Genomic DNA, 21410 nt, shown 5'->3' on the forward strand with positions numbered 1-21410 from the left:
TGTTCACCGATATTCTTTGCCAATCCAGTCCCACTTGCATCTTCGGATATCCTGTCCGTTTGGTGTTTGCTAGTCTGTTTCCCTAAGACTGTATTTGGAGATTTTGTTTGGCCATTTAGCACCCATTTCATGTCGCAAGCATGTGTTGTCTTATGTCTGCCTGGAGCTTGTCTACGCGAGATCACTCTGACCGCATGGCTATGTGAGGTTGCCCACGTCGCCAACGCCTTGCGCTGCCTCTGCGCTTGCAATATATATCTTTAGGCTAAGTTACAGATTTATAGGACTTGGTTCAAATTTTTTTGTGTTATATGCTCACATATTATTAAGATGGGCGCTTCTGCTATTCATAAAACGATGTTGTTTTTTTTGAAGAAATCTACAACTGTTTTGTTCGGAATCCATTTGCGTTCATGTGCTTTCTTCTATGTCAATTCAAGTGGTCTCCGTACTAGATAGCCCGGCTTAGCGTAACTGTCGAACATTAAGCATCTTACAAGTTGATATGAAATAAAATCTATGTACTAAATTTTTTAAATATTTTTTTTTAACAAAATCAAACTCACTTCAATAACACAACCTTACAGCCTCACGTTTTGGAGTCGTCTCTCCTAACTAAGACCAATGATGAAAATGCAGCTTATCTTGCATCATTCACAACCTCTTCCCATCGTCACTATAGAAACACACACACACATACACACCATTACTAAGGGAAATAAATCTTACAGTATTGATATATATTATGGCTATAAATACACAGTTCTTCTGAGTCCTTAATTCTTCTCTTTAAATAAAAGTTGTTGTTTTTGTTTTTGAAGTTGTTTTTTTAACTTCTAAAATCCTGTGGTCATGGAATTTGGTATTTGTAATGTTGCTGTAGTATTTTTTAAAATATTTGAGTGAAACTACAGTTATCAAATCCACACTGCGGCGTTTGTGGGGGGGGGGGATTTTTTATTTCAAGGGGGGAGGTGAACCCCTCTTAAGGGGAGAAATGCGACAAAGGAAACAAAAAGTACGCTATCACGATATAAATATGTGTGAGTGTTTGTGTGTGTGTGTGTGTATTGTTAAATACATCAGTTTTGTGTACTTATCCAAATCAAGGCATTCAATTCATGCCAAATAAAAATATGAATTTGTGACTCATTTGTTTTCATCACCAGGTGTTGTGTACCTACCAAACCTCTATGCTTATCAAATTTCGTATTAGAAATACAAATTGGAATTAGATCTAATTGGCAAAGGCGTTTTATTACTATTGCTAACTGCAATAAATCGTCTTGCATGTTATATAAAGTATATAAATCTACAATCTACATATCTACTCGTATTAAGTCGTATAGATCTATATGCAAAATAATAATAATATAAAGAATTATCACAACTAGGCCAACATTGAAAATATATTTAATGCTAACACCCTAAATTCATAATTATTGGATTAATGGGTGATAGATCTAGCTCTATATCTTAAAGATCAATAGTCTTCCCACTAGAGATATTATGTTTTCATGACAAAATTATTCTGCGAACTTTTCTTTTTTCTTTTTTTTTATTTGACATTGACCTTTATCATAAGGGAGGCTACTTACGATTATTTTTTTTTTTTGTTGTTTATTTTATTTTACCCTAGCTCTCTAGTTACTCTAGTAGATATATAGATCTAGAGTCTAGTAGTAGATTTAGAATCAAGATCTATAGCCAGAAAAGTAGACTCTACTTTAGTCTTGTCTTGATGCTATAGTATTGGCAATAGTCTATTGGTGTACATTAATTCTATATCTAGCCTATTATCACATCTCACATATGCATAAGGATTAATGAATAGAAAATAGAATGTCTTATCAAAGTTATAAATTTTATATTAATAATTATATCAACTGCACTATCATATCAGACGAAGTAATTCAGTGCAATGGAACCACTTATGATTTACATGAGAAAGTTCTAACATACACTGACGAATGGTTCTGGATATATATTGGAATATATGTTGGTCTAGTCATATTTGCTGGTTAGCTTTGTAATAATACTAATATTCATTTTTGATTAGTTAGAATTACAATCTTTTCTAGATCTATATTGAATTATATTCTATCTATATGAACTATAGTATGTAGTATATCTACACTACAGGGTGCGTCAAAAAAATGTTACACACTTTGAACTGTCATAGACAATTTATTTCCCGTTCTACAATTCTAAATTTCTGGACATGGAAAGCTTAATGTCTGATTGGAAAAATAAATGTGAGTAATGTTCAAACTGGTGGCCATCAGCATCAATACATTGCTGTGTACGAGTCAACACTGTCAACATCGTACCAAAGTGTCCACTGAGATTTCTGCGCCCACCACCTGAATCTCATTCACAGTGTGTCCAGGTGATGTGGTTTACGTTTGTACACCTCATCTGTAACTGTGTCCCATAAGAAGAAATCCAGCGGCGTGAGGTCTGGAGAGCGTGCAGGAAACTCGATTGGTCCCCTGCGTCCTATCCACTGGCCTGTCACATTGTGATCCAGGTATGCTCCTACGTCCCTATGATAGTGCGGTGGGGGGGGGGGGCATCTTGTTGGAAATAAAACTCATCATTACCGTATAATGCACGAATGGCAGGGAATATGAAGCCAGCAAGATCATGTCTCCACTGTCTTCAAACGGTAGCTACATTCTCAAACTTCCAGTACCACGTAATTATCTGCTTCCGTTCTTCAAAACTCAAACGCACGTCCGCCATGTTGCAGTTACTTCATTGCCACTGCTGCAACATGTTGAAGATGTATAACATTACTTTTTCACAGAAATTTAACCTTGTAGAATGGGAAATCAATTGTCTATGACAGTTCAAAGTGTGTATACATTTTTCTGATGCACCCTGTATATTCATGCCCATCCAATTTTATTAGATCTAGATTTAGATGTCTAGACCTTTTCTTAAGCTTAATTATAATAAATATATTCTAGATATATAATATATATTTAGGACACACGGAGAGTATCCTAGATAGATTTTTTTTGTGGTCTATTTAGTGCCCTTTGAATATTAATTGAGAGGCATAATAGCTGAGTGGTAAAGTGCTTGGCTTTCCAACCAGGGATCCCGGGTTCAAATCCTGGTGAGGACTGGGATTCCTTATTTTGAGATCCTTAGGAGGCTTCTAAGTCCACCCAACTCTAATGGGTACGGTACCTGGCATTATTGTGGAAAAGTAAAGATGGTTGGTCATAATACTGTCCATATGACATCCTCATAAACTGTGGGCCACAAAAACAGATAACCTTTACATCGTCTGCCCTATAGACCAGTCTGAAAGGGAACTTGCTTTTGAATATTAATCGATTCCATTAATGTTACCTTTCAAGGGAATATATTGTAACTTTGTCAATTTAAATTAATTTTTTATATAGGTAGATCTATTTTATAATTAATTCAAAAGTGCTAGCTCAGATAGGAAGAAAAAGTAAACTGCATTATAAAAGGTTAAAGGTCATATTGTAGGACATGACTCACTATTAAAAGTTATTCTTCAAGGTACAGAGGAGGGAAAATGAAGAAAGGGTCATCCAATAAAAAGCTGGCTGGATAGCATAAAATAATGGACAAGCCTCTCTTGATATCCCTCTAAGAACAGCTTTTACCAGATAAAGTGGAGAGATTTGGTTATGTGAACTGTCACAGCACCACTATACGAAAGTCAAAGGACAGTTGAGATAAAAGGCGAAACTCTGATGGTTTTGGCAATTTTTGATATAATATGTGTTTTCATTATTATAGCATGATAGATAAAAGTATTATTATTAATAAGTGTATTTTTATTAAAAGTTTGGAAAAAGTGTATGGGGCCTCAACAAAAATCCTGCCCTGGGGCCTCCACTTTATTCATATTTACTAAATAACTTAAATATGGCCCTGCCTATAGGCCTAACAGCTGCTGTAAGAATGAAGGTATACAATTGGCAGATCGAGATCCGCTTTAAGTATTTGTTATGGGGAGTGATATAGGCAATCCCTAAAAACAGTTTCTCTTATAATCCCTTTTTTATTTTTTTTTGGTTTTTAGACGCCAAGAATTTCTAAAGTGTCTAATTTATTAAAAATATAAACCTTTCTAAGCATTTAAATAAAAAATGGTATAATGCTTACCATTAAAACTTTTTACACAGAATTTAAATATGTCAATAAAAAGTAAAAGTAAAGTTCCCTTTGAGACCTTGCACTCTATTGGTCAGAGGATGTAAAGGTCATCTGTTCCTGTGGCCCATGGTTAGCAATGGTGGCCAGCACAAATACCAACAGCCTTTACTTTTCCCCAATTAATGTCGGGTATTCATTAGAGCTTGGTGGACTCAAAGGTGCCCTAAAGATCCCGAATTTAAAAATCCCCGTCTTCACCAGGATTAAACCCGGGACTCCTCAGTTCGGAAGCCAAGCTTTTTACCACTCAGCCACCATTCTTTTACGAAATTCCGGTATATATTATGATATTTTTGAAGAAACATCTGTAACTTATTTAATATAAATCTTTGCAGCACAAAATTAAATGACAAATTTTGAACTATAAAAATATGTTTGCCCTATTTAGGTCTGATGTCTGGGCTGACAATGGGCCTGTTGTCTCTCGATTCAACTACCTTGGCTACCATGATAAATGGGGGAACTCCAAATGAACGCAAGCATGCCAAGCGTATTTTTCCAGTGGTGAAGAGACATCACCTTTTATTAGTGACGCTACTACTGTCCAACTCAGCTGCTGTTGAAGCCATGCCTATATTCTTAGATAGAATCTCCAACCCTATAATTGCCATTGTAATTTCAGTCACTGCTGTTTTGATATTTGGAGAGTAAGTAAATAACATTGTCACAGATTGATCACACCATTTTGCTAGGCAAAGATTTTGTTCCTATTACCAGCTGGTCCAGTTAACACATGCATGCATTATGTACCTGCTGTACAGTATTAACATGTCATTATGGCATTTGTTGTGCAGCAAGTCTTTTCTACATAAAAGACTAAATGTGGCTCAACAAAAATGGCTGAGACAGATTTTGGGAGTCAGTTGCACAAATCAGGTCTCAAACAGGGAAATCCTATGCTGAACTGGGAGTCGAACACTTAGTGAGGTTGTGACAGAGCATTGCATGAGGTTTGCGGGACATGTTCTACGACAAAATGAACTACGCATACCAAGAGTTGCAATGACATCCAATTCGTTGAAAGCACAAACAGGGACGCCCTCGTATAACTTGGCACTACACCTTCATGGAGGACTTCTGAACAGTGGACACCAGGTGGGAGGAGGCTTCAGACATTGCCAATGACAGATCTTTATGGAGACAGCTTGCCGCCCAATGCGCCAAACGGCGTGGGAGGACCTAAGTCTAAGTAAGTGTACAGCAAACATACAGCTAATAATTAATATTGCTTTGGAAATTCCTTCATTGAATCACATTGTTCACAACTATCATTTGATAGTGTATTTTGGTGGAGTAAAGTGGAGATGGATTGGTCACACCCTTAGATAAGATACCAGCAGCAACAGAGCTAGGCAGGCCTTAGAGTGGAACCCCCAGGGAACAAGACGCAGAGGAAGACCAAAAAGAACATGACGATGCAGTGTACTTGAAGAAGCAGGGAAGAGCTGGGAAACCATCAAAAAACTAGCAAGAGATCCTGGAGAGTGGCGTGTTTTTGTCGAGGCCCTATGTTCCATGAGGAACTCAAAGGAGTGATGATGATGATGATGATGATCATTTGATACCTAGCCAAAAATAATGCAGCCTAAAAAAAAAAGAATAAGCACTAATCCAGTGCATGCTGACAGACTGCCATTGAAAACAAAAAGTCCACAAACATTTATTGCAGCAATGGGATTAACTTTATTTTTTTCTGAATTAAATAGTGTGCAAAGTTTCAAAGTTTTTCCTGGCATCTTGGTAGCTCTCTGTGGAGGAAAACTACCTGAGCACTAAAGGCTGGAATAGGTAGCTCTCTGTGCAGAAAAGGTATCTGACCACATTGAGGTTACTTAAGGCTGAAAATTAAACTTTTTTTTAAAGAAGTCCTATCGTAATTTGACTACAGTTTGCTTACACAAATGTACTGCTTTCAAACCTCTTGATAAAATTCAGTCCCAAGCACAGATGCTTATCTGCTGAAAATTTAGGATTGGTGATTCCACATGTCTGGAAGCCATATGCATCTCCAATCAACCTCTCAAATTCAGAACATGTTTTTGATGATCATGAGCTTTGAATTGTCAACATTGTCTTAATCATTTATTTATTTCAAGTCCTGCTGGTTGAGATGCTTCTTCCAGTTGTGTGAAAGCTCTAGCAATGATGTGACAACTAGTGGCAGGTAACAGTGTTTTTCATAACAAACAACACATACTTAAAAGCAAATTTATATCTAAGAAAACAAAGAAAACTATCCACAAAGCTATCATAAGACCAGTTGTTATGTATGCAAGTAAAACCTGGACGCTGACAACAGAAACTCTGCTAAATACTTGAGAAAGGAAAATCCTCAGAAAAAATTTATGGTGTCATATATGAGGAAACCGGATGGAGGATTCGGACCAACCAAGAAATATACCAGTTATACTACGACCCCCCTCCATAGTAATGGAAATAAAAAGAAACAGATTGCGTTGGGCAGGTCACTTCAAAAGAATGTCAGAGAGCAGCAAAGATTGTTCTACGTCAAAAAACAAAAGGCAGACCCTGAATATGGTGCCTTAATGATCTATCATCCACAACAGCTAAGTGTCCGGGCATGGTGATGTAAAGCCAAGGATAGATCAGAATGGAAAGATGTGCTAGATCAGGCCAGGAACCTCCATGGGCTGTACTGCCACTGGGATGGATGGACTTAATCATTTATAATATTGATTATCATATTTATTGTTTTTTTACGCTGAATACTCCTAAAAGCTAGCTGTTAATTTATTTATTTTTCCGATCATCTATGAAAAACTTCAATAGATACATGTTACATTGTGATCTTTTACCTGTTTCTTATCTGGCTGTTGATCTTGAGATTAGCAAACTGTCTTCCTTTCTTTCAAGTACTGGTACTTAATTATCTAATCATGCTTAATAAAAAGGGTCTACAGTAGTTGAAATCCATGTTCATTGGCTGCTCTTAAGCATTCTTTGGTTCAGTGAAAAGAAAATTTAGGTCCAAAGAAACAAAATAACATTTATGTAATATAAAACAACTTTCATATTTTAAGATTAGTTTTTACTTCTCTGGGATCAGTTCATATGATAATCTATTGGTCCAAGTACAAATTGAGCAAATTGAACTGTAATTAATGGTCTAGTTTTTAAAAGAACTGGAATTATCTTTGAAAGCTTTCATTTCTGTATGGAACTTAATATTTTTTTCAGAGTAATTCCACAAGCAGTTTGCACAAGATATGGCTTAGCCATAGGTTCATACTTATCTCCGTACGTAGAATATATTATTTTTTCCTTGTTAATTAAAAAGTCTATAATTTCATTATGTTGGTAATTCAGAGATACTTGTATACAAAAACAACAACTTTAAAAGTTTATTTCATTTAAATCATTGCTTAAGTTTCCCTTTAGATTGTAGAAGTCAATTGAACAGTTTATTTTATTAAAGTTCACCTTTCCTGTTGCCATCAGTTAATTGAGATGTCTAGTGACCAGAACTATGACCAGTCAATCGTATTTTTTTTAATAATTAAGTTAAATTCCCTGTTACTTCATTCCAATATATCTTGATAATCAAGCAGAAATTATAATACCTTTACTTTATTTAAAACATAAAAAACTGAGGAATATAAATTGTTAGAGCTGATTGAAAAAAAGATGATGTCCAAAAGGCCATAGACTAAAAGTGGCAGTAAACATTCTTTAGCGTTGGACTTAACAAGAGGGCATTTTTTAAAGCCTAGATGGATGGCTAACTATTGAATGAAAGTATCTATTATAATTTAATTCTATCTCTAACCATATGCATATCTTTCTTCACATACAGAAAAGCAATAAAGACACTTTTTTGTTTCCAGATTAGTCTATCTACTGATGGGCATTTTTTTCATTGTTTCCTTCCCACTTTCCCTTCTTCTGGACTGTTGCCTAGGAACTGAGCATGGCACATTTTTTAGACGAGCTCAGTTAAAAGCTTTAATTGAAATTCATGGGGAGGACTCACAAGCTGAGGGCTTAGGACAAAGAGAAGAATCACTGTCACATGATGAAGTGGCTATAATAAAGGTATTTTTGAGTTGTCACATTTCAATATCGATTTCTATATTCTTATTTTATAATTTTAAGAACATTTTTTTTTTGGTTTATTTGTTGTTTTTTTAAAGGTAATTTGAATCTATAATGCTTGAATTAAAAAGTTTACTTCAGCTGTTGTGTTCTAAATTTACATTTTTCAATGCAGCTGTCCTATTTAAAAGAAAACATTAAAGTATCGGTATATTATTACTTTTAGGGCTGCCTGGATATGAAGAATAAAACTGCCAAAGACGCCATGTTGACTATTGATAAAGCTTTTATGATAAGCACTAATGCCAAGCTCAATTATGAAACACTTTCTCATGTAAGTGGCCAGTGCACTATTAACCTTACTCTGACCAGCATTAAATATTTTATTTTAGTAGAAATATTTGATATCTGAACTTGGATACACAATGCATAAAGTTTGTCCTTTCATGTACATTTTGGTTTGGGCACTGAAAACAAGAAGACTTTTTCTTGTTAGAAAAAATAATAATTGCCTAACATGCAAGATTAGATTGACAGATGGATATGTGTTGGCCCCATTTTTTTTTTTTTTTTGAAGGAATGTTTTTAATTATTAGATAAGAGAAAAGAAAAATACTAGGTAACGGTACACTTAGTTTCTAGATTTATAGTTTTTATAACTCAATTTTTGTTTTTTCCTTAAGATGGCTCAGCATTGCCATTCACGAGTTCCTGTCTATGAAAATGAGCGCTCCAATATTGTGGCCCTGTTGCTGACCAAGACTCTCATTAAGCTGAGTCCAGATGATGCATTGCCTGTCAGTGATCTTGTGGGAGATGAACGCTACTCTAGACCAGCCTTGTTCATTGATTCTGACATGCCTTTGTTTGATCTCCTGAACTTGTTTCAGACAGGAAGAAGTAATGCATTAAACAATTATTTAAAACATATTTCAAACTAAAAATGTTACTTGGATAATTTAGTTAGAAAAATGTTAATATTTTGAATTTCTTGTCATTAAGATTTAAACGGAAACTCTATGGTTTTGACAATTTTTTAAATATAAAGCATTTTCATTTACAGAAAAGGAATATATTATTCTTTTCATTTTATTTTCAACAATAAGTTAGTAATTGATGTTTTTCTGTAGTAATTTGTCTGCACATCTAAGACAGATTTTTACCTGGTATCTATGTGAAGCCAGAAATCTGACCATGCTGTTAACATCATCACTTGCAGCTTATTTAATTTTCGGCAGGAAAAAACATACAGTAAAGCTTTAAATCTCAAAAATAGAAATAGAATAGATCAAAGTCTATGAAGTTAGATCTAGTAAGCAAAGAAAAATATGTGTTAAGAAACATTTGATCCGTGTAACTAGTGTAAGGGTAGATATACATTCTTGACTAACCATGTTAGTGGGTTATTTTCTTGCTTGACCACTAAACTTACAACAGACACCATTGTGTAATGTGAGCGGAAAAACACCTGGCCATCTTGTCCTGACCGAGTACACATGCTAAGTTAGGCTATGCCTACTCTGACCAGTTTGTTAGAATCAGTCAGACACACAGTCTATCTAGAGTTTCGGGCAGGGAGGGGTGTACGCGGCGTTCCAGTACCACCTCATCGTGGTCGCCGCGTGAACACTCCGCTCTTAGGGAGTGGCCAAGGGTACTGGTTGCTTGCCGCTGATGAATGAGCAGCCGGCAAGTGTAAAAGGAACTCAAAGGGGTTATGTCCAGCCCCCCCCCCCCCCCCTGTGGGGCCCCGGGGCAACGGTTAGTTCTCCGAAAAGCGGATAGCGCTGGACACCAACTCGAGGGTTGGTTGGGTTCTCCTGGGACTCGGCTGATTCGCGGGTCTCCCATTGGGCAAAGACTGGACTGACTGGCGCGGCCTTAGCGGGCTGCGTCGGGCGGACTGGTCGGCGTCCACGAGCTAGGCTCTATCTAGCCCGTCCCCTGTGAGGTAGTAGAGGAACGCGCTTCCCAATAAGCAGTTTCGATACTGGGGATATCGAACAATCCTTACACAACCACTCCTCCTGTAGGTGAGCTCTTGCCATACGGAGGTGGTGACCAGTGGTGCGGACTTCCCGCACCCAAAGACCTCGGACCCTCTTGCAGGCCCTGTGTACACTACTTTCTAATCGGCAATAACTAAGGCCGCCAACGGTCTTCGACTTCTATACAAACATGAATAATACACATCAAACCAGAAAACCCGGGTACGAGCAGACCCAAACAGGCTCCGTCGCGCGGGTAGCGGGCGGCAGGCCCGACAACGAAAAATCCTCCTCCTGGTTCCGATCCGGCGGAACCTGTCGAACCACGAAAAATCAGCGAAGGTTCCCCTTCTCAGGACGAAGCCCTCTTCCCAGGCTACACTGCATTCGTTCTTCCCTCGGAAGTACGGTAGCCAAGGTGTGGCTAGCCAACCACACCAACCTGGTGATCATGTCCCGCACCAGGCCCAACCAACCATTACCACTCAAAAGGCCCAACAAAACACGACCAACGAAGCGAGGACCATCGGTCCTCCAAATCACCAACCATTACAACGGTCTGTCGCTACCAGTCCTAAAACCTTAGGGAGCGATAGACTTAGCCAGATAAAAGTACTTCAGCTCAATATCTGTGGTCTAGTACCTAAAATATTAGAGCTCACGAAACTCCTCCATGAGAGGGCAATAGATATCGCACTATTGCAGGAGACTCTTGTAGGCAAGAAACGAAGTAGCCACATCAGCGGCTATACGGCTTATAAATGCAAATGCGATGAGTGCCGTGGAGTTATCACATATGTAAGAAACGGCATGACAGTTTCTCAAAATCCTGGCCCTCAAAGCGGGCGAACCGACGCCATCTCGCTAGATATTTTCAAAGCTGGCAGAAAACTCACGGTAATTAACTGCTATAACCCGCCTAAACATGAACTTGCCATTAACCTCGGCAATAAGAACATCTTATCTAAAACTCTATTAGCTGGGGACTTAAATGCGAAATCTCCTGCATGGGGCTATGACTCAACCGACTTCTCGGGCCAAAAAGTCCATGAAATTCTAAACACTACAAACTTATTCTGCATGCAGAATAAACACAGCCCGCCAACCCTCCTACACACTGGCAACGGGTCTCTCTCGAGACCTGATTTAACACTAATCTCTGCTGACCTAGAGGGAAAACCACAATTAAAGTGCTTGAGGATGTTGGAAGCGATCATATACCCATAGAAATTACTATTGCCCTCTCAGAGGCCAGGGGTGTAGCCACTAAACGGCCCAAGAAATGGAGCTACACTAAGGCTGACTGGCCAGCATACGGGGCGGCTGTCGACTCCGCCCTGTCGAGTATCGCGATGGAGGAAGGGACAGTCGACACAAAATACGGCGAAATCACTGCAGCGATTTTGGGTGCGGCTAGGAAGTATATCCCGCGGACCTATCCCGGCATAAGGCATAGACCCGCCTGGTCCCGAGAATTAGATCGAATAGTCAGGGCCAGGAAACGGGCGAGGCGCAGAGCACAAAAAAGGGGACTCCTGAATGCCGCAGGGAGTTTAACGCATTATGCCGGAAGGCCAGCGAGGTGGCCCAACGTGTACGGGCCACTGGAGGGATGCCTGTGCAGGGCTGGATCTTCGGGATACTTCCAAAGCCTGGCGTCTTCTTCGTAATCTTGAGGCCAAAGATTCGGCGCGTACAGCCACCCCATTATTGTCACCCAGTGGGGATCTAGTGGCAAAAGATCAAAAAATGGCCGACTTGCTTAACAAATATTTCGCTTCGATAAGCAAGTCCGAAAAGAAGTCTGCCACGTCTATAGCCCTCAACAAGGAGCGTAAGAGACTCGAGAGGGAGTCGGATGGGTTGGAAGACCTGGACACGTGCAATGCGCCCTTCTGCCGTGCTGAGCTGAACAGCTAAGTGTAAAAACAGAAAGGCTCCGGGGCCAGACAAGGTTACTCCTGAGATGGTAAAACATCTCGGGGGTATTGCGAAAGACAAACTCCTTGAGTTTGCGAATCGGACCTGGGCCTGCTACCATTGTTCCAATACTAAAAAAGGGCAAAGACGCGACTAACGTGGAGTCCTACAGACCCATATCCCTGACATCCACTATCGGCAAGATAGTAGAACGGATGGTCAGCGAGCGACTCGTGTGGAGCTTTGAGAGTGCCGGTATCCTAGCGCCAGAGCAGGCTGGCTTTAGGGCAGGCTTGAGCCCGATCGACCAGGTCACGATATTCATGCAGGAGGTGGCCGACGGGTTCCAGAGGTCCGAGAGCACATACGCAGTTTTTATTGACCTAAAACAGGCTTATGACCGGGTATGGAAGCAAGGCCTCTATCTTAAGCTTAGAGCCATGGGCGTACGCGGGCGGACCTACAACTGGATAAAACAGTTCCTAACGGAGAGGAAAACACGAACACAGTTCCAGTACTCTCTAAGTGGGGAAAACACCCCTATAAGAGGGTTACCCCAGGGATCCGCCCTCTCATGTATCCTTTTCATTGCCTATCTTAATGATTTGCCCAGCTCACTCCGGTGTCGCAAACTGCTATATGCTGACGATATTGTCCTCTGGTCAACCGGGAAGAAAGCTGACCAACTACAGGCAGCACTACAAGCCGACCTCCATACCATCTCCTCGTATTGTTCAAAATGGCAGATTCAGATAAACGTTGCCAAAACGACCTGGAGCCTTTTCAGCCTAGGAATCGACATTCTTGGGGCCCCATTCGAGCTCCAACTCGGTGGGCTGCGACTCCAACGTGAAAACACGCCAAAATATCTAGGAGTCACACTAGATAGGAAGCTCTCAATGCACTTGCACATCCAGGATGTTGAACGAAAGGCCTCGGAGAAGTTAGGGTTACTCAGAAAGCTAGCCAATACCAAGTGGGGCGCCCGAGCTGACACGCTCCGCACACTGTACACAGGGGCTGTCAGGTCCCAAATTGAGTACAGCCTGCCCGTGCAGGTGTACGCAAGCAAGACGGCCCTCGAATCACTCGATCGTGTACAGGCCCAGGCTCTCCGATTCATTTGCGGTACCTATAGAACGAGCCCAACTTCCGCTGCAGAAATTATGTCCAACGTGGCTCCTCTCAGCCTGAGGAGAGAGCGCGCCGTGCTAACTGCCCTGGAACGCTACAAAAGGGGCGAACCAGGGCTCCCGACCCACACTTTAGTCAGTCATTGGAGAGAAAAACATAGGATCAAACGGACCTCATTTATGCACTGCGCTACAAATTTGAGTGCACAAGCTGGCCTCTCCACTGACCGGGTCCCAATTAGACGGATAAGCACGTGCCCGCCCTGGAGGAGACAGCCCATCCCTCCCATAAATTTCACTATAAATGGGTTGGAGGGGGCCACAAAAAGACACACACACCCGGACCTACTTCGAAAAATGGCATTGGAAACACTAAAGACCTACCCGGCCGATGCCATATACTGCTACACGGACGGGTCGGTCATGAAGGACCCCGTAAGAGCTGGGTATGGGGCCTATATCTGTTACCCAGACCTGGACCCTGAAAAGCTGTCAGGCACATGCGGGCGAGGCCGCATGTAGTTTTGATGCTGAACTAACGGCGATTACGAATACCTTAAATCACGTGCTCCAAAAACTGCGCGAAAAGATAACCGTTGCGACAACCGTTGTAATGGTTACCGATTCCCAGTCCTGCCTCCAAGCCATGGCTGGCTTAGGGGGAAAGTCCAAATTGGTGGAAGAGGCATTAGGCGCCGCAAATAACATCCGCCTACTTATTGGAGCTGTCATCGTTATGCAGTGGGTGCCCTCGCACTGCGGCATGAGGGGCAATGCCGTGGCTGATGCTCTAGCACGAGAAGGAGCACTGGCCGTGCCCACTTTCGAATCGCCAAGTACGTTCCAACAGGTTACGACAGTAATACGAGAGTGGGTACATGAAAAGTGGTTGAAATCCTGGGATGACTCCAACACTGCCAGGGGAGTCTGGCAGCACATGCGTCGCCCAAATCGAGAGGACCCGTGGTGGAGGCTAAAAAGGTCGGAACAAACAACAATAGCGCAGTGGCGTACGGGACACTGCCCCATAGGTGCGTACTTCGCCCGGTTCCGGCCAAACTTTGATGCCCGTTGCCGACACTGCGGGGAATCAGAAGAGACGATGGCGCACGTCTTGCAAGAGTGTCCGCATCTCCGCGAGCTGCGGGAGGACGTATCCAGTGGTTCACTATGTTTGTATGGAAGCTATGAGGCACTACGCCACACAGCAGAGTTCCTTACCAGGGCACTACGGGAGACCTAGGTCTCCCTGCCTTGTCACCAATAGGAGTTCATCTCAGGGAGGGGTGTAGATGAAAATGTTACATGTTTTTTTTTGTTCTTAAGTTGATAATCCTAATGCTTTTAGATCTATACAACTGTACCAATGACTATCATAGACTATGGACTAGACTGTTACTAGGGTTAACAGCCCCTTTAAGAATAAAGCAATCTGACTGGTTAGATCTAGATTTGCTTTCACTATTGTTGAGTGGAGTGACGTAGGCGATCCCTAAAAACAAAATCTCATATAATCCTTTTTTTAGATTTAAAGAATAAAAAATGGTATAATGTTTACTTTTAAAACTTTTTACGCAGAATTTAAATATATCAAAAACTAAAATTTGAAAAACTGTCAGGGTTTTCCTTTTAATTAAAATAAAATTATTGCTGCTACATTTTGTTTTAGAGGACTATTTATAATATTGGTTCAGTTCTGTTATAGTATCATTATGTTTTAATATCTAAGATATTACAGAATGCAATTTTTTTTTTAATGGAAGTTCTCATATTTAAAAAAAAAAACAACTTTGTCAGGCCATCTTGCTATTGTGAGACAAAAAAGAAGGAAACTTGAACTGGATGATGATGATGATGATAAGCTTTTAGATCACAGTGACGCCGCCCCATTGCTTATTGATATTGAGGAAAGCGCTGATGATGTACCTGAAGGGGTGAATTAAATATTTTATCTGTAAAATTTATAGTACACATTTTTATTAAGTAAATATGAGTATCATAACTAAGCTTACTTTATTTGTAACAAAACCTTGCAGGTGGTATGATTCTTATGGTGGTTTTTGGTAAAATATTGAGTATGAGTTTGAGTCCTGGAAAATGCTGGGATTTTTAACTTTGAGATTTTTAGGATATCTTTGAGGCTACCCAACTATAATGATTATATGGGATGATTGATTGTGCCGATCACTTGACACCCTTGAAATAACTGACCAGAGATTTTGATGTTTTTAGGATATCTCCGAGGCCACCCAACTATAATGACTACTTGGGAAAAGTAAAGACATTTGATTGATTTTACCAATCACTTGACACAATTGTTAATTATTGTCAAGAGAAATAGATGAGCTTTACATCATTTAGCCTGTGGATTATGTCTAAAAATGGAACTTTATTTTTACATACCTTCTTAATTCTTGAAACTACATTAGGCTTATTGTCATTCTATTCTTTGCAACAATCCTGAAAGATTTATTTTCATTTTCTATGTTTTGTTGGTCATATCATTGGATTTGATATCTTTTGTACTAGAAGTGACATCTGATTAACAAATGTATACGGTACACATAATACATTATTTTGAAGAAAACTTTGTTACTTATAAGATAAATATTCATTTGATGATACCACTCACGCAGACAGTGATTGGTATGATAACACTAGAAGATGTCATTGAAGAACTCTTGCAAGAAGAAATTGAGGATGAGAAAGACATAATGCAAGAGATATCCCAAAAACTGCAATTCTCTTTGGCCAAAAGAAAAAAGAGTTTGGTGAGTTAACTTTAACTGCTCCATAAATTGTATGTTGTTAGTTTTTCAGTCACATCAGTCTATCCTTGTATTTGACTTAACAATAAAAATTTATCATGGCAGCCATCAAAGAAAAGGATAAAAAAAAAACAACAACACCACACCTCCATTGTCTGTTATGTTGTCTATTCTTATTGAGGTCAAATTTCTCAAGAGTTCTCTCAATCTTTATGCTGTTTGCATGTCTCTTGTCTAACATTATTGGCAAATGGTTTGTGCATCGGGAAATAATATGCAGTTATCCCAATCTGAAAGTTGTACAACTCATGGAAAATAGGGAAAACTATAATGCACCGTTCATTATCTTATCTTATAAAATACAGACGTTATTTCAAAAGAAGAAGATGATTACGTCCTACGCGTGTCCCTAAGTCAACCTAGTTGTGCATGTTAATCAATGACTTAAACTCTACCAAGTTATTGGTTTTCCTGGCTGATTCAGCCAATCTATTCCATGTCTAATATCATGTGGGAAGAAGGAATATTTGTAAAAATTTGTCCTAGCAAGAAACACAAGACACAAGAAATGTGTCTTTTTTTATGAAGATAATTAATATTCAAACTATATATTTATTCACAAGTTAAAGGATTTTGAATTCTATTTCAACTCATTCAAAAGTACTCCAGTCTCTGGCCCCCTTTCATTAGCCACTCCCCTTTTTTAAACTCAGCACTTGCAATCTATTTTTCAAAAAAAGGCATGAGTTAATACACACTTACACATTTACTGTACAGGTATGCTACCATTTTTATTCTACCACCATAACATGTTGATAAGTACTAAGCTTGTGTATGAGTTTTCTCATAAGTAAGATTTAAATTCAAACAGCTACAACATATTTATTTGTAAAAATTTCCTTCCAGCTAAATATTCTTCACCGCAGTCGAAGCCAACCACAGCCAAGGACTGGTGCTAGCATGCTGGATACTGCGGTGAGCTCTGGCCACCACAACCCTGAGCTTAGGCATGTGTCTAGCTCTCTTCAAGAACAGTTAGACAGACAGATGGAAGCTCTGAGGCAAGCTCATAGTAAAGAACAGGAAGAAGCTCAAATTACCACCCCTCCCCCTCCTCACAGATCAGAAAGCAGAGTCAGGTTCTCTTGACTCTTACACCAAAGCCTTCCAGCCTCAACATGTCTTCAAACTAACCTGCACTTTCTATTCTAATGTAGATTCAAGATATTTTTTTTTGGGTCAGCTTTGTCTAAGAAACATTTATTTCTAGAGCTTCAACACCATAGTTTTAGTGTTATTTTAAATGTCAACAATAATTTTTATTATGAAGAATAATGTTAGTTTGTCCTAACATTTATAGAGGTTGCAATAAAGTCACAAGATCTAGTAATTTTCTTTTTATATTCGTTTTTTTTTCCCCAATTAGTTTACAATTTCTCTAGAAATAAATGTACTCTTATAAAGTTAGATTGATACTAATTAATTTTGGGGGTTATACCGTTTATTAAAGATTTTCTTTTCTAATAAAATTTATAAATGTTTTAAGCATTTCTTTTCATTGCTAATCAGATAAAATATGATTATAAATATTTAAGTAATTTCAACATTTTTTCAGGACTACAAGCAGCTGGCTTAAAATTTTGTTTTGCCTTTTCGATATTTAAACTTCTCAATTTGCCCTTTTGCTATTATGAAGTTGTGCATTTATTTATTACATTTTTACAAGACAGCCTGATGTACATTTCTATTTACAAGTTGTCATTTGCCCAAAGGTTTGTTTAAATTGTTGATATTAATTTTGAGACTGTTTTAAGTCCCATTGTGATGTGGGTTTTTTTCCAGTTTTTAACCAAAATGACTCAAATTGCATTAAAATGTGCAATAGCTGAATATTTGGGAAAAAAAATATATGTACATGTAATTTTTCATTAATTCATGTCCTTGCCCATTTATTTCAGTCATAAATTTGGTCTTCACTTGTGAACAATTTCTTTGCACTGAAAGACATATAAGGGCTATTTTTTTTTCATTTACCAGAAAGTCTTTAATTTTGCAAGATAACTTTTCATAATCATGACCCATATATTTGTGCATTAAAAAAAGTGTGTTAATTGTTTACATGTTTGGAATATAGTGACTTTTAAGTAGTGACTAATGACTAACATTAAAAAGGTCAATGATGAGTTGTTCTGGACTCTTCAGTTCAATGCTTAAGAACTTGATAGCTACAAAAACTATGTTACCAGCAATATAAAGCTCACAATGAGAGACATTGGTTTTATGTTGATGGGAATAGAGAAGATATGATGTCAGTATGAAGTGAATAAATGGAAACAGCTTTAGAGTCCTGAAACAGTAATACAAATTGACAAACCAATTTTTTTTTTTCTTTTTTTCCTCTACAAACTTGTGGGTTAACAATCCAGCCAAATAAATTACTAGATATTTTTTTTAATCTTTTTTTTTATGTTAATGTAATTTGAAAAATTTAAATTTGAAAATGTTGGTTGTGCAGTGCATTATGTTTAGTTCAGTTATAGAGCTAATAAATGTTTGTTTTTTTTTACTTTATATTAAACTAGATGTATCATTTTCAAATCCTTAAAAAAAATAATTTTCTAAGCTACTTTGAAAGAATGTATCATATATCATAATCATTTACAGCTAGTAATTTTAAATCATTTGAAGCTGCAACTAGCAACTATTCTTTAAAGGTCTCTTTCTGCACATTATTTTTAATTTTGCAGAATGTTTGGCAATATTTATTTTTCTAGTACATTGGTGCTAACAATTTATGAATCAGGATATCATTTTTCATGTTTAATAATAATCACATTTCAAATGGTATTTTTTTTATTTATAATCATTTGACTTACAATTGATTTTATATCTCCACAATACCAGTTGATGTAATACATTTTTTTTTGAGTTTGTATTCAGGTAGTATTTTTGGTCAGCTCTATTTACATGACATTGCCACCAACACTCGCATGAATCAAAAGATATCTTTACCATTTGTACACTTTTTTTTTTAATTCTTTGAATTGATTCATGCTTAAAGATAATTTTGTTGTGAAGTGCCTTTATTAGTTTGTAACCAGATTTTTAAAATCTAATTCATTAGTAATCTTTATTAAATATTCTTTATTCATTTGTGTTATAAGTAATTATAAGTTGACAAGAATTTCTTATTACAGAAAAGAACTAATTATTCTAATAATTATTGTTTTCGTTTTCAATAATATTAGAAGTTATCTCTTCAATGATACTGTTATATTAAATAAACTCTGCTTATGTGTTTGTCTTGATTTTAGAATATAAATATTACTTCAAATATTAATATTTCATCCTATGACTATAATCAGTGTTTTTTATTGTGACAGTACGCACTGGTACGGTGTACCAGCACCCTTTTCAATGTGGGGAAAAAATTATTCCTTTTCTTGTATTTAAACGTTTATTATTAATTTATTAGTAGTTAAAAGCTAGGCAATCCATTACTGTTTGAAACAAATAAATCTAAATAAACTCCTTGATGTGGAACAAGGTGGATCTCTTTGTCGCCTGGTAGTGTGATATACACTTATGACTGACTTTTCGTCACAATAATCCTGAGTTTAAACCCAGAACTAGACATTTTTCTTAAACATTAGTAACAAGGGCTCCATCTAATAGGCCTAATGTTGCATATTGAGGAAATCAGAATTTTTTTTTTTTTAATAAGTTAGAAATGATCTAGATCTATTAAACTTGGAAATTTGGAACAAATTTAGTTTTATAGTAGGAAAATTTTAACAAGCAGACATCCCCTTTACAGCAACCCCTCTTCTCCTTGTAGTTTGAGGATATTTTCAGATCTTCACAGAAGAAATCTATTAGATCATGATTGTGATAATACATCAAGACTGGATCTTGATCGAGTTATCTTCTCTAGAAGTGTAGGCCTACACGATAGATAACTAAAATCTAAATTTTTACAAAGAACTAGATCGATCTCTATGCCTTACAAGTGTATATAGATCTAGGTTAGTTCTACATCTAGTATATTTTTAAATCTGATTATTAATAGCTTTGTTCAAAATAAAAATAAAACAAGATGACAAAGATTGTTTGTTTTGGAGTCTATTGCTCTAGCAGATTTCAATATTTTCAATTTGATAATCACAACATTTTAACTGCTAAGTGTTAGGTGTCTGAATATATCTTTCTGTGCATTAATCTCCACTTGTATAATATGAAACACTGCTTATCAAATGCTTATTTATAATGTAAGTAGCTGTGTAACAGTAAGCAATTTAGATCTAGTAATGCAAAAAAATTTTTAGAACATTTAAAAAAAAAATCATTTGCATAAATGTTTTAATAATGTACACATAATTACCTCCCTTAATATTATAGTCTTTTCTGTTTTTACTGTTAACAGTGAATTGATGTAAAATTGTTGTTTTCATGAAAAAAAAACAACAACTGATTGCATATTTCATTTCAAAAATTTAAAGTTTCGCTTTCAGAAAAAAAAAGGATCTGTAGCACCAGAGTTTAATAAAAAAAAAAATTCCCCTTATTAATAAAAATAGGGGAAGGTGGGGCTTGTTGTCACAATTTTCAAATTTTGATGTTTTAAACATATTTAGAATTCAATGACTCTCACCAAACTTAACATGCTGTAACTTAAACATTCAGACAACAACTAGAGTAAATGAAATAAATTCGATACAGGGCATGTGGTAAAATGTCACACGTTAAAAAATCACCATATCTTGCTATGTCTAAAAGAAATATCATGTTTAGTCGAGACTTTGTTCTTGTAGTAGTTTCCATGACTGGTCGTCGTGAAGGAATGCTGCATATGTGGAGGTTCTGAAACGTTTTGGACCTAACAAGGAAAGCTGTAGGGTTTTCTTCAAAATAATGTTTATTTTTTTCTAAATAATATTTGTAAAATATCTGTTCACCTCTCCCAGCAATGCACCCACCTCCAACCTATCTATATAGTAGGACTAGAGAACTTCTTTCCTAAACTAAATGTTGCGCTCGAAGGACAGATATTATCTGTATTTCGATGCTGGCATAAACTTTGTTAACAGCATTTTTTAAGGAGAAAGTCGCTAATTAATACTGTATAGGTAGCAAGGGGCTAGAGTTGCCTAAGCAAACAGACAACTAGACCAGGGGTCGGCAACCTATGGCTCGCGAGCCACATGCGGCTCTTTGGATGTTAAGCTCCGGCTCTTTAGTTCCATGCGCAAATATTTATTGTATTGAAAAAAAAACTTTTAAAAATTGTTCTGATTCGATTCTATCTCTCAGCCACTTGTACTCGCTTTTCAGCGCACCCCTCTCCA

The 21410-nt window shown here is 37.7% G+C and overlaps 1 protein-coding gene across 1 annotated transcript; it reads left to right on the forward strand.

Annotated features, from left to right (window-relative positions):
- Positions 1–1630: 1630 nt before the first annotated feature.
- LOC106076725 (uncharacterized) lies at positions 1631–18284 on the forward strand. Its single transcript, XM_013237546.2, has 9 exons — positions 1631–2020; positions 4592–4850; positions 7402–7461; positions 8049–8256; positions 8483–8590; positions 8940–9156; positions 15095–15231; positions 15934–16068; positions 16972–18284. The coding sequence occupies exons 1-9, from the start codon at positions 1843–1845 to the stop codon at positions 17212–17214; spliced, it is 1545 nt and encodes a 514-aa protein (XP_013093000.2). The 5' UTR covers positions 1631–1842; the 3' UTR covers positions 17215–18284.
- The last annotated feature ends 3126 nt before the right edge of the window (positions 18285–21410 follow it).

The sequence above is a fragment of the Biomphalaria glabrata genome, chromosome 6 (genome assembly GCF_947242115.1).
Source record: "Biomphalaria glabrata chromosome 6, xgBioGlab47.1, whole genome shotgun sequence".
In the NCBI taxonomy this organism is placed as follows: domain Eukaryota; kingdom Metazoa; phylum Mollusca; class Gastropoda; family Planorbidae; genus Biomphalaria; species Biomphalaria glabrata.